This window comes from Bombus vancouverensis, chromosome 12 (assembly GCF_051014615.1).
Source record: "Bombus vancouverensis nearcticus chromosome 12, iyBomVanc1_principal, whole genome shotgun sequence".
NCBI classification, from domain to species: Eukaryota; Metazoa; Arthropoda; class Insecta; order Hymenoptera; family Apidae; genus Bombus; species Bombus vancouverensis.
In genome coordinates, this window is record NC_134922.1 from 7,999,546 (window position 1) to 8,015,912 (window position 16,367).

Below are 16,367 nucleotides of genomic sequence, written 5' to 3' on the forward strand. Positions count from 1 at the left end.
TTTTCATTTAATTGAACAGGATAGAATTTTTTGTATGACAGAATAAGGGACCTTTAGTTTAAGAAACTGATTAAATACTTTCACGATTAAAATAGACAAAATTAACAGAATGAGGGACGTATCGCGATTTAATGATTACACGTTTCAAAGTCAACCTTTCCCACTTAAGTCAACACATAACATAGATAAACAATACTTTCAAAACAATTCGCGAGTCGATGGAGTAAAGGAACGTGAGTACTTGGTGTACGCACCCCGGACCTTCACCGACTTACTTGAAGATTTAGACCAACATGATAGGGTTTACGATGCATCGATTACTATTAAAGCAACTCATACCGGCAATTAGTTAATCTAAAAATTCACTACATCGTAAACGGTTTCTCTTAAGTCATTTTACCTCTCTTAAAATCCCAAAGTTTCCGCGACCGCTATAAATGACAAAAAATCCCTACATTTTACTTATTTTTGAGACAATATTTTATAAATATTTTATTTTGAATAATAATTAATTTGAAATAATTTATTTTGAAAAAATAAGATTAACATCAAATCCGCGCGCGTTAAAGTTTGGATTTCCAGAAAATTATTTAATACCAGTACCAAATATTGTTTGTTCATTTGTTGATACGCATATCGTGAAGTAAAGTGAGAACGTGATAATTACGAATCACGAGATTACTATTTTATATTAAACGTAATTATTCTGTACGCCTTTTGAATTTATTTTTATATTAAGCGAAATTAGAAATACATTAAAAATAAAATACAAACTAAAAAGTTCTATAACATTAAGTTATATGATTAACCTTAATTACTAAATAATCTCGTGTTATCCTGTTTTTCCCCAAGATTAGTTGAATAACTAATAACAGAACTCATAATAACATGGATATTGAATTAGAACAATTGGCTATAAATCTTTTTGATATAGGAGCGTTTAAGTTTGGAGAATTTGTGACCAAAGTTGGTCTAAAAACACCAATATACTTTGATTTAAGAGTATTAGTCTCTCATCCAAAAATAATGGTAAGTTCTAATCTAATAATCTAATCTAATAATGGTAAGTACTATTGTTATAGTAATTACAATTATTTGTATGCATCTAAATGTAATAATTTATATTTGTTATATTTACATTTGCTATCTGCAGACTCGTTTGGCTAGAATGTTATTGCTATTTGTAGAAGAATGTCCAAACGTAGCACGAATTTGTGGTGTTCCTTATGCAGCTTTACCATTAGCAACATTGATTTCTATAGATTCTAATGTGCCCATGTTAATTAAGAGAAAGGAAGCAAAGACATATGGTACAAAGAAAATTATAGAAGGGAATTTTAAGCCAGGAGATAGTTGTGTAATTATCGAGGATGTAGTTACAAGTGGTAGCAGTATTTTAGAGACAGCAGATATCTTAAGAAGGGAAGGTCTAAAAGTAACAGAAGCTTTTGTGGTAATTGACAGAGAACAAAATGGTAAAAAAAATATAGAGAGTCATGGTATTTTGATGAGGAGTCTCTATACAACCACAAAACTGATGACATACCTCTTGAAAGCTAATAAAATTTCTCCCAAAATTGTTAAAGATGTGACTGATTACTTATTAATATCCCAAGCACCAATCATTTCTCCAGGTAAAAAGATATTTAATATATTTTAAGTATTAAATAATTTGAGTACTTCACCTTAAAAAATTTCAGACACGCGATTGATGATGCCATTTCATATTCGTGCCAGTAGGTGCAAAAATGCAATTGGTTCTAAGTTATTTAATCTAATGGAATCAAAGCAATCCACTATATGTTTAGCAGCAGATCTAACTAAAGCAGATGCTGTTATAGAGTTGGCTGATTTAGTAGGACCACATATAGTGTTGTTAAAAACTCATGTAGATATATTAGAAGATTTTAGTGATAATTTCATCAAGCGTTTAAAAGAATTAGCTAAAAAGCATGACTTTTTATTGATGGAGGATAGAAAATTTGCTGATATCGGCAATACTGTATGTTTACAGTATGAAAAAGGGATTTACAAGATTGCCCAATGGGCAGATGTCGTTACGGTGCACGCGATTGCAGGTCAAAGTATCATAGATGGCTTCAAAAATAGTTTAAAAAACATAAGCGAACCTCGTGGTCTATTTATCTTAGCAGAAATGTCCTCCAAAGGAGCACTGACGATTGGTGAATACGTGCAGAATGCTATAAATATTGCACAAAATTCGGATATAGTAGTTGGAGTTGTTTGTCAATCGGATATTTTCTCGAGTCCGGGACTTATTCAATTGACACCTGGTGTAAAAATATTGAAAAGTTCCGATGACTTGGGACAGCAATACAACACTCCAGAATCTGTTGTTAATTCTGGAGCTGACTTAGCTGTAGTGGGTAGAGGTATTACCGAAGCGGAAGATAAATTGGCTGCCACATTAAAATACAAGGAAGAACTTTGGACAGCTTACATAAAACGAATAACTTCGTAATAAACATCAGACTAGGGGAAAAATATATTTTTTTATTTTCGAATATGTATACAACAGTTAAAAACCGTAAATAATTGAGTAACACCGACTTTAAAAAAAAGATAAGTAAATAGAGCGATGCACAAATTTCGATGTATATACATTATATAATAGTACATTAATCTATTCACATTTTTGTACAAAAGCTTTAAAGTGTATTTACTTGTTCCCATTAACAATGATACAGGATTACATGTACACATATGTATATCCTTTGCAATGTGCAAGAAACTCTTTATATTTCCTATAAATGCTGCCATATAAAAATCGTTATATTTATACATGTTCACTTTACCTCTTTTGTACAAAATGCAATTAAATGAACCCCTTGCGATCCTATATATTATTTGTATGTAATGCAGATATTTTACATTTTCGTATATCTATTATAATGTCATGAAATTATATTTTTCATCAAAACTTAAGTGTTCTTGTCTTCAAATCAATTTACCTTATTTAGTCTTAATAGGAAATAAAAAATGCGATAGTTTGCAGAGGGCCAAACTTAATTTTGTCATCACGAGCAAGTACTGTATTTCACTGGGAATGCCGTGCATACGAGATCAAATTTTTCATGCCTCCTTGCTCTGAGTAAGTTCTTCGACTAGTTTTCGGAATACTTGCGCTACCTGGCTATCAGGTAATGTTACCAGAACACTTTGGCCAGTTGCTGCTAATTTCCCAACTTGTGGATCTATAGGCACTTTTGCTAAGAATGGAACATTCACCATTTTTGAAAGAGCTATTCCTCCACCCGCGGAAAATATATTTGTACATTCCTAGAATTAGCATTCCTTGTAAATTGAAATAAAAAACTTGCTTTTATAATGTATGACAATAGTTTATACTAACTGAACATGATGGACAGACAAAGCCACTCATATTTTCAATAATCCCAAATATATGGATTCCAGTTTTCCTACAAAATGTTATTTCTCGTAAAACATCATCTACTGCAACTGCTTGTGGGGTGGTTACTATCAGTGCACCATCGCATTTCACATTTCTGAAAGCACAAAAAGCAGAATATAATTAATTCTCATTCTGATACATCATTATATGTTATATCCTCATTAACATGCATTCAAACAGAGTGTGTGTATAAGCTTATCAATCTCATGACTAATGCTTATCTAACAAGAAATACACTTCATTTGAATGTCACATGATGATTAATCATAGTCACATGTGAGAGTCCAAAAGCACATGACAGGAGTATTACAAATCTATGGAATATTTTTGAAATTCTTTTCACAATTAATATGACACATAACATTTAAGTATTTAACTATCTCACTAATACTTAAGTAAGTAAGAAATCTTACCTTAAGTTTTCCATCACTGTAATATGTTCATCCGAAGTTCCTGGTGGTGTATCAATAATTAAATAATCAATATCTTGCCAAACAACATCAGTCAAAAATTGTTTAATCATTCCAGTTTTTTTTGGACCTCTCCAAACAATACTCTCATCTTGATTTTTTAATAAAAATCCTATCGACATGACAGCCAGTTTTTGCTCTTTATCTGCAAATACTGGTATCCATCTATGTAATAAAATAACAATAACATAAGTAGATAATAATATTTTGTGAAAAATATATTCAAACACGAAGAAAATACGTAACAATCTTTTTAAAAAATTTACAAAAAATTTTCCAATTTTTATAATAATAAATGGTAATTATATTTAATACCCATCGGATGATTGATGAACATCTCTGCCTTCCAAATTCAACAGATAAGGCACACTAGGTCCGCAGAGATCAACGTCTAACAAACCAACCTATAAAATTTTTGATATGTAAGCAATCTAACCTACAATTCAAAAAATTTTTCAAACTTACTCGAAAACCCGACTCTTTGAGCGCAAGTGCCAATTGTGTGCTGATTGTTGATTTTCCAACACCACCTTTACCAGAAAGCACTAATAAAACATGTTTGACACCTTCCAACATTACGAAAAGAAATACGCAAACACCACCGGCGATGTAACCTCCACGACAGTCGGTCGCGTTCTGACAATTTTTGTTTTCTATCAATTTGACGTGGTTCCAGTCAAACGAGAATTTTTTCAACTACCAATTTTTCTTGTCTAAAATGCAGTCCATTCAAATTCATACACACTAAAGATCAAAAATTTTTCTATTTCGTTTATACATCTCATAGATATAAAATATTTATTTTTTAGTAATCATGCATTTAAGTTTGACGATAATGCAAACATTTTGAGTTGCAAAATTTATCTGTTTTTGTATGAATACATTTCTAAAAATAAAGGAACCATTAACTGTTAAGTAAAAGTTCGGGAATTCTATCGCCACTGAACTGACACCTGTAGGTAAAAGAATTAAAAATTTTAGTTTCAAATTTTTAAATTACGCAATTACAATTTTTGTAACATAAAAATTTCATTTTATCTAGTAAATTAGTTTTTTGTGCAAAAAAGAGATTTACATCTAAACTAAGCGTCTGTATTCGCTTTTACAACCATATGGTAATCAATAAATTTCCGTATCTATTAGCAACGGTGACTAAAAATGGTAAACATTACATCGTGCATCGTATTTTCTTTTTTCTTTTTAAAATATATTATTCGTCAGTGTTTTAAAAATCACTTTCATATACACATTCAACCCTTTACACTATTTATATTTTATTCACTCTATAAATTTTCCTACAACGAAAGTATTTTAACTTTTTTCATACTGAATACTCGTAACAGATACTATCAAGAGCGAAGCCAGCTGCTTCTGAAGGAGTGAGAAAGTCCGCATCAGACAAAAGAACACCAAAATTAGAGGAATTTTTGGAGAAGCGCGATTACACCGGCGCTTTGACACTTTTGGAGTTCAACAATGCCTCAGAAACTACTGGAAATTCCGAATTATGGATGGGCTACTGCGCTTTTCACTTAGGAGACTACAAACGTGCATCAAAAATTTACGAGAATTTAAAAAGGAAAGATCAAGCACCGGCGGATACGTCGACGAACTTAGCATGTTGTTATTTCTACCTTGGCATGTACCCTGAGTCTCAACAAATTCTCGAAGATGCTCCACACAGTAAATTGAAGAACAGATTGTTGTTTCACTTAGCGCACAAGATGGGAAATGAAGCTAAATTGATGGAATACCATCATATGTTGGAGGATATGATCGAAGATCAACTTAGTTTGGCTTCTATTCATTACTTACGGGCTCATTATCAAGAAGCTATCGATGTTTATAAAAAGATCCTACTGGAGAACAGGTTGTTATCCAACTGTCTTTATTCTATTTGATAAGTAATTGGAATATCGATATTTCAAATTAAAATTATCTTTAGGGACTTTGATAGCGACGATTCGAGTATATGTAGCATTAACGAAAATCTAGGCGATAAAAGTTCCGATATGCATTTGATCAGAGAGTTAAGAAGTTCCAGGTACCCACTTCCTCCATCCTTTTCCTATTATTCCCATAATATGAATAATTCTTTCTAACCGAAGACAATTCTACACGATTTATCTTCGAAAGCTTTACTCGACCATGTTCCTTTTACAGAGATTACTTCGCGTTAAATGTATACGTTGCCTTGTGCTACTACAAATTGGATTACTATGATGTGGCGCAAGAAGTTCTTCAGGTTTATCTACAAAAGTATCCTGATAGTGCGATCGCCATAAACTTAAAAGCCTGCAATCATTTCCGCCTGTACAATGGTAACGCCGCGCAAAATGAGATGAAGCAGCTGATAGATAAGATGTCCAACTCTCTCAGCTTCAGTCACGATCTCATACGTCACAACACAGTCGTACGTAACGTTAGAAAATATTCGAACCATTTTATACATCACAATACAATCGTACGTAACATCACAGAATTTTTCCAAATCGTGGACATCTTTATGGATTCGAGTAAAATAAATTTATAATTAATACATACGTAAAAGAATTAATTTATCTTAGGTATTTAAGGGCGGAGAAGGTGCGTTGCAAATTTTGCCGAATTTAGTGGACGTTATACCGGAAGCCAGACTGAATCTGGTAATTTATTACTTGAGACAAGACAACGTGCAAGAAGCGTTCGAATTAATCAAAGATCTTGAACCAGCTGTCCCACAGGAGTACATCTTGAAAGGGATAGTCAACGCGGTAATGGGTCAGGAAACGAATTCCGTAAGTTTCTGCGGCAACTAAAATGCAAACTATGTGAGCTAATTATGAAAATTGTTTTTAGCGCGATAACGTAAAGACGGCGCAACAATACTTTCAATTAGTGGGCTCTTCGGCGTCAGAATGCGATACCATACCTGGCAGACAATGCATGGCCTCCTGTTTCTTCCTCTATCGTCAGTTCGAGGAAGTCCTGGTGTATTTGAATTCGATAAAAACTTACTTCTCCAACGAAGACAACTTCAACTTCAATTACGCTCAGGCACAGGCCGCGGCGGGTTATTTCAAAGAGGCGGAAGAGGCGTTTTTAAACATAAGAAATGAGAAATACAAGAATGATTACATTTATATCAGCCTATTGGCGCACTGCTGTGAGTGATCGAGAAATAATGTTTAATCTTAATATCTTGCCTTGTACGTAATATCGAGTCGTACTCAAGGCATAGATAATAATTCCACTTTGGTGAAGGCAAATTATATCGTACTTGAGGTATTGATAGCAAAAGTGAACTTCGATATTTGGCAAATTAAGTAATTCATTACCTAAATTAGACACGAGTACAAAATACTTAGTGCAACGACTGGCTTCGTTTTGTATGACTAGTGCAAATTCTTAAGTCAGACTAACAGGAGAAGTTCATATTTAGGAAAGATTAGTCATTTACACTTTTGCTCTTGATGTCTCATTTATAACAAAATGTCTGCTTTAATTGTTTAATCCTTCTTTAATTCCTCAATGAAAATCACTGTATGCACAAACTACGTTATAACTTTCAAAATTTTTCACTTGAGAACATCATAGAATATAATAATCAAGGGGTCGATTATTTCTATATTATTCTTTCTTATTCTGATTTAGACATAATGAACAAGAAACCTCAGTTAGCCTGGGACTTGTATCTAAAAATGGACACGACGACGGAGTCGTTTAATTTGCTTCAATTGATCGCGAATGATTGTTACAAAGTCGGTGAATTTTGGTATGCGGCAAAAGCGTTCGACATGTTGGAACGAATGGATCCAAGTCCAGAAAATTGGGAAGGGAAACGTGGTGCTTGTTGCGGCACTTTTCAATATATTGTAGCTGAAAGGCAACCAAAGTGAGCGCTCTTACTTTGAAGAATCATTTTTTTTCCATAAAAAAGCATCTCGTTATTTTGCAAATACATAATTCCTTTTTAATGTCATTTTTAGAGAGCTCTTACCTGAGGTCGTACAGGTTTTGAAGAATACCTCGAACTCACAAGTGGAACAGATCATTCGAGTGATGCGTAAATGGGGTAAAGATAACAGAATTAATTGTTGATGATAGGAATCGAGTGGACAGTGACTGATCGTTATCGTTAAGCCTGAAACGTTAAGCCTTATCTGAAACACGTTGAACAGCTATGGAATGTTAATGCATCTTGTAATATGCCTGTGTAAACTATGTATATGCTAATTCAAGACCACAGGCAAAAGATACAGTAAATTATATTTTTGTTTTTCACACAAGAGCAATCTTAGAATTCAATATCAATCAATTATACATTACCAAAACTGCCTTTCTAGTAAATTTGTTTGTGCGGTTCTCTTGAAAAATATTTGCCAAAAGACTATCCATACCTCAGTTCTGAAGAAAAATTCATTTTTAACTTTATAGCTTCGTCTTCGATGGCTATTTGCATCTTTGTACTGAATACGTTCTTTCTCTTTTTAAGTATGTTATATCCTTGTAAATAAAAATCAAGAAGAAAAATTTTTACAACAAAATTGTGCTTATCAAGCCTTTCCCCTGTGGTCTTTAATTATGATAAAAGTATTTTATATACCTGAAATATTTGTGCAGAGTATCTTTTCAATGAGTCCACGGTGTTGATGATTTAATATAAAATAGATATATTTAAACTGTGATACACTCATTTTATAATATAATAATAATAATAATAATAATCATTGTAATAGTAATAATAATAATAATAATTAATTTTAACAAACACAATCGGTGAATCGTAAAAACACCATAGTTGATGGCATACACCACATACGCATACTTGCACATCTCCGATCAAAGATTCGACATTCTTCGGAACGGAATACGTTTTTTAGAGAGTCACGGAGAATCCAACAATATCTTTGATTCCTTACGTGGTTTTCTATGAAACAATTCCGATGGAATGGCTGCTGAAGTTCAGCAAAAGAAACGAAAAAGAACACCCATGTCTCAACGTTATGGGCGTTTCGAAGATATTGAGCAGATAAGAAAATGCAAGGAAACTCTTGAACGATACCTTTTCAAAGTATAAATATCTTTAATTATATAATAAATCATTTCAAACGCGTATATCACCTGATGATAATCTACGTCTTCAAGTGTAAGCCGTATCTGTCATTTAAATTCTCATACTACTTAGAGAACTACGTATTTATTAAATCGATCTTTATTCTTCTATCGAAATATTTAGGCTTGATGCAGACGATATATGCTCGAAATCGAAATCGTAAGCTAAAATAATTAATTTTTTAATATATTTTGATATGTTGAAACAAATCAAAGTATAGAAAATTAATTATTTTAGTCTATATTAATTGTAATAAATTTTAGTTGTATAGAAGGCAATAATTCACTAGTGTTTAATGAGTTTAAAGCTCGTATATTGCTATTTGAATGACATAAATTCATTTAAAATCATGTAAGAAATCTATAAATTAATGAGACAACTTTTGTTAAATCTTTGAATTAAATTTAAAGATTTCCATTCACTATTTGCAATTTTGCAGCAGTGTGTGATTCAACAGGATTATGTTATTAATGCAATGCATACGAACTTACTATCGAAAATATACACATTATTTTTATTATTACTAGAACTGTACCAAATGTTAGGGGTAAATTTCTAAAAAATATTAGCCTGGAATAAATTTCTAAAAAATATTGTTCTGGAATAAATTTCTACAAAAATATTGTACCGTATAAATTCGACTACTATGAATAAGAGGCAGACATTTCTAAATATTCCTAAGATATTGCTGAAATTTTGTAATAACAGACACGATCCAACAAAACTGAGAACGTAGATTATCGAAAGGTAAACTGACCGCGAGAATGATAGAAAACTCTCAACTTATGTCCGGTGGTTTCTAGAAGGCGGTAAAAAGAGTGTTCCTTCTTCACAACGGTTCAAAGTCCCCATGTCATATTTTATACGACACGTTCAGAAAAATGTAGAGAAGGAGTGCCCGACATGAAATCGTCGCTACGTATCCCATATAAAAATAGCACCAGAAAAATTGGTTTCCGCGGTGCCTTTCGACGGCACGCGACAATCGTAATTTATCATTTTCAATGATTCGCGACCGATTGACACGAATCTCTATACACGGCACTCGTTCTCCGGGCTCGTTTTCATGCGACTCTGTTTATTTTTCGTTACGAGACATGGTTAATATAGTCAACCGGATAAAATAGTCTTGCGTGTCCACACACAGCAATCGATTATTACGTGTTTCTTTAACATTCTTAGACAATGAAAAAAAAAAAGGAGGAAGGAAAAGGACATCACGGTTCCTCAATTTCCCATACATACAACAACGATGATATCTGTGTTTCCGTCGATATTACGCTAAAAACGTAGCTTACTTTCCACTATGCTAAATGTGTATGTTAATACAGTTAATGATAGAGCGGGAAAAATCGTGTTCTCCTCACGCCAGCTTCCTTCTCTCGTTCCTCTTTCTCCCTATTTTTATACGACAATCATACAGAGGTATGGATCTACCTTTCACGCGATCCTCACTTACTCTCTCTTCTCTTATCTACGCTGTTTTTATTTTCTTTAAAAGATTCTAAGATTTTGTGCTCCCACTTTCTCACGCCTTCATACAACGTACGAGGAAAGTATCCTTTTGTTCTTTTTTTTTGCGTTTTTTTCATATTTCTTTTTCTTCTTTTTTTTTCTTTTTGGCAATCTGCTAACGGCCGAACCAAAGACCGTCGCATGGGCGGCGTAATCTACCGTATAATGTTAACGTTAAAACTCGCTGCACGCAATAGCAACGACTATGTGAAACAGGTTCTCTACGGATAATGCAACATCCTGATGCCTCCCATTTGCGGTACAGTAATTCATTGGATTCTAAAGTGGTGAGAAACACTTAGAAACTTATCGTCGAAATCATCGACCTACGAACAAGAGACTCCGCACACCGATTGGTACAAATTCACCTCAGACTCTTCTATTCTATTCTTATGAGCTTGTACCAATGGGTATTTCAATTCCTAAAGTATCTAAATTCGAAATTTCAAACGCTTAACTTCCGCTTAGCCCTTTGCAGTCGTTTACAGATTGAGCTTGTACATTGATTCACGGTTTTTAAAAACTAGATGTTTGTCGCATTTGTCGCTTTACTTATATTCCTAGATGAAACGTAACCACTAGACTGTAGATATTTACCGCAGATTTCTTGAGTTTGCGAATACGATTGGAGAAACGAGCAGAGAGGCTCGTTTCACGTGACAAGTGTCGACACGTTGACCACTGATGACGCCGCGCTGGCGTCACGTGTAGTTCTCAGTTTTCGCGTTGACGAGTTCTGAGGAAGAAATTTTAGTCGCAATGGAAGCCTTTCGATATTCTGTGTATCTCTACAGACTATGAACATGCATTCCGAACATTTTTAAATTCCAAATTCCGGATATCTTCGGATATCTCATATAAATATCTGTAGTCTAGAGATTACTGAACTGCAAAGAGTTAATTATTCTAATCGTACTACAGAGCTTTCAAAAAGACTTTCATTTGGCGGGAGGTTTCACCGTCCCCTAAGCAGCCTCTAACTTACAGAGTAGAAGAACGAGCTTCTCTAAAATGGGAGTGACAACTTCCACGAAGAAAGGTTCATCCTTCACGATCGAAATACTGTACGGATGTTGCATATGTTCGTCAAGACATTTCGTCGTCGCGTAGACACATGAATGAACACGCGTACAACCTCTCTATGCGACGTGGAAATGTCTAGGAGCTTAGATCGGTAAATTACACGGTAAAGTTAATAGTAAGAAAAAACGTCTACTTAAGAACCATGTACATAGAGTATTTTGCAGCGGTGATCTTGCAATGAAACTAACTTCCGTCATCGTGGAACGAGCGGTTCCGGCGTGTGACCAAGAGGAAGTTGGTTCCGGGATTTTCTTATATCTACGAACGATCCAGCAAGATCGAGGACACGTGGGCCGTAGAATTCGAACCAGCAGCGTATACGTTCGACATCCACGGTCCACGTTTTAAAGAGTGTCGTTTGGCATTTAAATATGGCGTTGTTAAGTGCTCGAGATTGCGAGAAATCTTCGCGAATATTTCGTTACAAGGAAAGTGTGCGATCGATGTAACCCGAGGATTCGATGTTCTACGTGAATTTTCTTGTTGAACGCGACTCGTTCAAGTGGGCAGTGTGTCGTTCAGAGTCGAACAGAATTTCATGAACGAATCTCCATGTACGCTCCTTGCTGCGAATGATCTAATACAGTTTGGAAGTCGTCGAGTACAGTAATATCTCGTGCAATATACTCTAACTTGTGCTTGCTTTGGAGAAATTAGTTAATCGAACTTATGATATCTTCATAATTTTATATAATAATATGATTAATTATAATAAACGTAGAAATAAGTGACTCATGCTCGAATCGATCGCACGTGTTCCTTTTTATACGACGGCTCATCCACGTGTTGGCGCAGGGCCATTTGTCATCATAGTCATTCTGTGTACTTAGTTGTTGTTCCTTGGTAGGCAGTTCACGTAAAAGACGGTGAAAATTCATAAGACACAAGCGGCTGAATGTTATATACACGTTCGCTAATTTCTGAACGAAGAGAGATTGTTCAGTGAAAGAGAAGCGTACGCCAGTGGGTCAACAAGGGAGGCACGATAATGAACGTTTTTTTTTTAATATTAATACTGGTTAATGCAGACGATGATTTCAATCCTGTGTATTTATAATTAGGAACTGAACATCCGAGGTGAACTAAGGGTTTCACAGAAAAATTTCCTTGCAGAGTTTCAGGATTCCTCTCAAGCAACGATAAAACGTATAATAATCGATGCGCTTTCGAGAGTTAAGGATTAATTTCGGCGTGTGACACAACACGCGCGAATCTCGAAGGCGGATCGATGATAATAGTAGAAAAGACCTTGGTCACGATGGCATTTGATGGAAGAAATATCGCAGAAAGAAACAAAAAGAACGGTGGTAAACGATATATAATCAGTCGTGTTAGAAATCGATTGTCCAACGATTAACACAGCACATACGATGAAAATCATCGCTTCATTACAGTTCGTCTCGTAATAAAAAAAAAAGAAAAAAAAATAATAATAATACAAAGATAAAGCGAGTAATGAAATAAAAAAAGAAAACGAGAAAGAAGGTAGGAAAAAAACGTCCAAGCGCTATCAAAACAAAAAAGAGAGAAACTGCAGACGGCAAAAAGAAAAAAAGAGTAGTATTGGATATAATGTAACGTTTTTCTCGTGATACGCACGATGTCTAAAAAATAATACTAAACGAAACGAATCGCACACATTGATCACACTACTTGCGGCTCGCCGAAGGATCCATTTAGCCTACCTCAGTCTGTGTATCAAACTTGGTCTTTAATTGATTTCGCCGTTCGCACGGTCCGTGGCACGCTCAAACAGGAACGCTACAAATTAGACATAGTCTCGCTTGCATCCGGATTTCTCTTTCTTTTTGAGTGTCCTTTTGTAACTGCGGGTGAGACTGTGGGTAGCCACGCTACTCAGCGCTACTTTTGTGCATGCCACGGCACTTGTTTCCTAATTTGTGTCCCTGAAAATCATTAGGAAAGCATCTTTTATACACTTTCTTAGTAGAAGGTTTAGCATTCTTACATTGATGTCGATTTAATATAAATTTAATATCGAGTATATCATAAATTTTGCTTTCTGTCATTATGCGAGTGACTAATACGATATACAGCGATTCGAAGTACTCAAACGCGTATAGAAAACATGCACGCAATACACATAGTACGTAAAAATATGTGAAGACCACATAGGAAAAATATGATAGATTCATTTTTCTAAATGTTTAGGAAGATGATAAAAATACATATAATGCCAAAGTCAAGAGGGAAGGTAGTTTTTATTGGTTCACAACATATATTGAATTTTAAAATTGCGCTTTCATAGAAGACAGGAAATGCGATTGATCATATTCTTTACCTGTGGCCTTCATATATATCCAAAGTAAAGTGCGTGTTTGTAAATTTCTATCTAGACTCGATTTCTTTAGTCATGTTCAGAAAATTATGAATCTGCATGAACATTCATGGCGTACCAATTAGTATGGATTATTTGAAACGCACGTCTGTGAATATTGAAGTACTAAAAACTGCAGCACAACTCACCCTGGCCCAGGATAATAATAATAGGGAGGCGGTCGCTCGTATTCCGTGCTAAGCGGAGGAGGAGCGGCAGCAGCAGCTGGTTGGTATCCAGGAGGACCACCATTAGGGAAGTCACAATTTCTGAAAAAATACCTCTTCGATCAGCAAAACCACGCAGGAGAAATTTGAATAATGTAGCTTACTCTATATTCTTCGTCAAACGTGTCGAATAACGAGCACAAAAAAAAAAAAGGAAAAATAAAAGATATTCTCGAAGAGAGTTATCTTTTGCCATAGCGTACGTATGCCTTAGCGAACAAACGAATGACGAAGCTGCTGAAGCGAAATCAAAGTAAATTTTATATACCGTGATTCTCCTGTGAAATAAAGAAAAGAAAAGTGACTCGAATTCGTAATAATACTTTTACGCATGCTCGTTTAAAAATCCTTGTATACGTATGTTTTATCGAACACGATTGGACTGATTGTGGCAATGGCGGTGTAGGTATAACACTGATACCACGCGAGTCACTTTATTCGATCATCACGATCACCAACAACCTGACACAATTTCTTTTTTTTTTTTTCTTTATTTATTCCTGCAAAAGCTCTAGCGAAGCTATTTGCTTGCGACGCAAACAAGTTGAACAAAAAGAACGAACTAAGGAAAACGAGAAGTACGGAGACACAATTGATAACAATCTGTCTTGCGACTTACGTGCAGAGGCGTATCGAGAGACGCGAGAAGTTGCCCCCCCGCAAGGTTCCCACTCACCTGGAAATAACCGGGAAAAAAAGCGTGACCAACGGGGTTGCATGAGATGTATGGACGGGATCAAGAATAACTTGCATGGTGTCAACAACATTCTGCACCTCACAACGATACTTTTATAGGTTTCTGTCCTTCTTTCCTTTTTTTTTTTTTTCATTTCGATAACAGTATCATTATTTATGATATGGATCGGATCGCGCTGAATCTAACAAGATACGCTCGAACCCTTTACAAATACTCAACAAGAGTGAACGATATATTTTATTCGATAAAAGTAAAATTTATAGCAACATAAATGGATGAATAAAATTTATTTTATTCATTTATTTTAATTTACCAGAGTTATTGAATGAATCAAGTAGATACTTCTAATAATTTCTAAACTGGATAATTCCAAGTGATTCTAAGTGATTTTAAATACACAATCTTTTACATTCATATGAAGCTACTTGACCCTTTCAAGATGTTCGATTCATCAATGATAAATACTGTACAAGGTAGATCATGCAATTCATACATCTTCGATGGTTGGTGGTAGAGAAATACGATGCGGGAAAAGACGAGATACTTTATCTATGATTAGGTTATCATACAAAGTACAAGAGACGGGACATCGGTAAAATGTTTTCTTTGTCCGTTTCGATTTACAAGTAGGGAGAGAAATAGGGAATATACAATTCGAGTCGTACGTGGCTCGACAAGTACTTACAAACAACTACATTGGGACTGTTGAAATTTGAAATATCGCCACTGACCTGAACAAGTATCGTGCGAGTTTCTATACAGAGAGCTTGATCCCATCCTCGAGTTAAATCGAGCGGTTCGGAAGAATCGGTGAAAACAAAAAAGGTGAGAAAAAGAATTTCGCGCGATGAGTGGGAACCCTGCTCACCGATGTAGGGAAACGAGAAAAAGGAAACGAAAGAAAGAGAGATAAATGAAAGATCGGTGATGGTGAGAGATCAGGCGCCGAGATACAGGAACCGAGAGAACAATAAGTTTGTAAGTAAAATAAGAAGAAAATTGCGTAACGTGTCACAGAAAGCTGTGTTTAAGATTTTTGCTCGGTCCAAATTGGATGTTTTGCAAGACTTACTGCGTTTCTACGGATATGCTAAAGACTTTATTGTGAGGTTCTGTTTTGGAGGGGGCGGTATGTTCGTGGCTTCGCCACGTGGGGGTGGAACTGTAAAATAAACCAGAGATGAACTAGTGAACCGGAGAAATGAAAGGAGAAAATCGTCGATCTCAAACAAAAAGACACCTATTGAATCCAGAATCGTTCAAGAGCGTGGTAGCTCGCTATACTCGCGAGAAACAACCCCTAGAGGTTTCTGACAACCCCCAAGAACGCATTCTTCGCTTCGCTAGATATGGACAACACTAACAGACTTTTATTTTCTTTTCCATTCCATCTTCATTCAAATAATGCAAGATGACGATCCGAAATGAATAGAAAAAGAGAACCTTAAAGCGGCAGCACTATTCTTTCAAACAAGCGCCTGTCTTCGAAATATTCCCTGATAAAGCCGT

The 16,367-nt window shown here is 35.1% G+C and overlaps 4 protein-coding genes across 12 annotated transcripts in view; 2 read left to right on the forward strand and 2 right to left on the reverse strand.

The window, feature by feature from the left end:
* Positions 1–479: 479 nt before the first annotated feature.
* Positions 480–2,946, forward strand: r-l (rudimentary-like). The gene is made up of 3 exons (XM_033331618.2): positions 480–1,029; positions 1,154–1,634; positions 1,701–2,946. The coding sequence occupies exons 1-3, from the start codon at positions 889–891 to the stop codon at positions 2,480–2,482; spliced, it is 1,404 nt and encodes a 467-aa protein (XP_033187509.1). The 5' UTR covers positions 480–888; the 3' UTR covers positions 2,483–2,946.
* Positions 2,495–4,618, reverse strand: Nubp2 (NUBP iron-sulfur cluster assembly factor 2). The gene is made up of 5 exons (XM_033331621.2): positions 4,369–4,618; positions 4,219–4,307; positions 3,847–4,068; positions 3,374–3,527; positions 2,495–3,300 (listed from the first exon to the last, which is right to left on the reverse strand). The coding sequence occupies exons 1-5, from the start codon at positions 4,477–4,479 to the stop codon at positions 3,094–3,096; spliced, it is 783 nt and encodes a 260-aa protein (XP_033187512.1). The 5' UTR covers positions 4,480–4,618; the 3' UTR covers positions 2,495–3,093.
* Positions 3,716–10,210, forward strand: Ttc26 (tetratricopeptide repeat domain 26). 3 transcript variants are annotated; one of them, XM_076623549.1, is made up of 7 exons: positions 3,716–3,828; positions 5,247–5,773; positions 6,067–6,316; positions 6,471–6,680; positions 6,742–7,048; positions 7,537–7,777; positions 7,872–10,210. In XM_076623549.1, exons 2-7 carry the CDS (start codon positions 5,415–5,417, stop codon positions 7,981–7,983), a joined length of 1,479 nt encoding a protein of 492 aa, XP_076479664.1. In that variant the 5' UTR covers positions 3,716–3,828; positions 5,247–5,414; the 3' UTR covers positions 7,984–10,210. The 3 variants fall into 3 exon arrangements, with proteins under 3 accessions (XP_076479664.1, XP_076479665.1, XP_033186450.2); XM_076623550.1 differs by lacking the exon at positions 3,716–3,828 and adding an exon at positions 4,753–4,858; XM_033330559.2 differs by lacking the exon at positions 3,716–3,828 and having other exon boundaries at positions 5,141–5,773.
* The window catches only part of LOC117155540 (prominin-1-A), a 71,379-nt gene continuing 63,543 nt past the window's right edge, over positions 8,532–16,367 (reverse strand). For 3 of the 7 annotated variants that reach the window (XM_033331611.2, XM_076623545.1, XM_033331608.2), the window contains 3 exons: positions 15,931–16,020; positions 14,084–14,203; positions 8,532–13,503 (listed from right to left, as the gene is read on the reverse strand). In XM_033331611.2, coding sequence (XP_033187502.2) covers positions 13,491–13,503; positions 14,084–14,203; positions 15,931–16,020 — 223 coding nt within the window. In that variant the 3' untranslated portion in view covers positions 8,532–13,490. Of the gene's footprint in view, positions 13,504–14,079; positions 14,204–14,780; positions 14,838–15,930; positions 16,021–16,367 lie in introns of those variants that run through there. The other 4 variants (XM_076623547.1, XM_033331614.2, XR_013059824.1 and 1 more) reach the window with 3 other exon arrangements.

Coding starts and splice junctions, on each gene's coding strand:
- r-l (XM_033331618.2), top strand. CDS start 889: ATGGATATTGAATTAGAACAATTGGCTATAAATCTTTTTGATATAGGA. Junction 1,030..1,153: donor TCTCTCATCCAAAAATAATG/GTAAGTTCTAAT, acceptor TGCTATCTGCAG/ACTCGTTTGGCTAGAATGTT. Junction 1,635..1,700: donor AGCACCAATCATTTCTCCAG/GTAAAAAGATAT, acceptor AAAAAATTTCAG/ACACGCGATTGATGATGCCA.
- Nubp2 (XM_033331621.2), bottom strand. CDS start 4,479: ATGTTGGAAGGTGTCAAACATGTTTTATTAGTGCTTTCTGGTAAAGGT. Junction 4,308..4,368: donor TCAAAGAGTCGGGTTTTCGA/GTAAGTTTGAAA, acceptor AAAATTTTATAG/GTTGGTTTGTTAGACGTTGA. Junction 4,069..4,218: donor GTTCATCAATCATCCGATGG/GTATTAAATATA, acceptor TTTATTACATAG/ATGGATACCAGTATTTGCAG.
- Ttc26 (XM_076623549.1), top strand. CDS start 5,415: ATGGGCTACTGCGCTTTTCACTTAGGAGACTACAAACGTGCATCAAAA. Junction 6,681..6,741: donor TGGGTCAGGAAACGAATTCC/GTAAGTTTCTGC, acceptor AATTGTTTTTAG/CGCGATAACGTAAAGACGGC. Junction 7,049..7,536: donor CAGCCTATTGGCGCACTGCT/GTGAGTGATCGA, acceptor ATTCTGATTTAG/ACATAATGAACAAGAAACCT.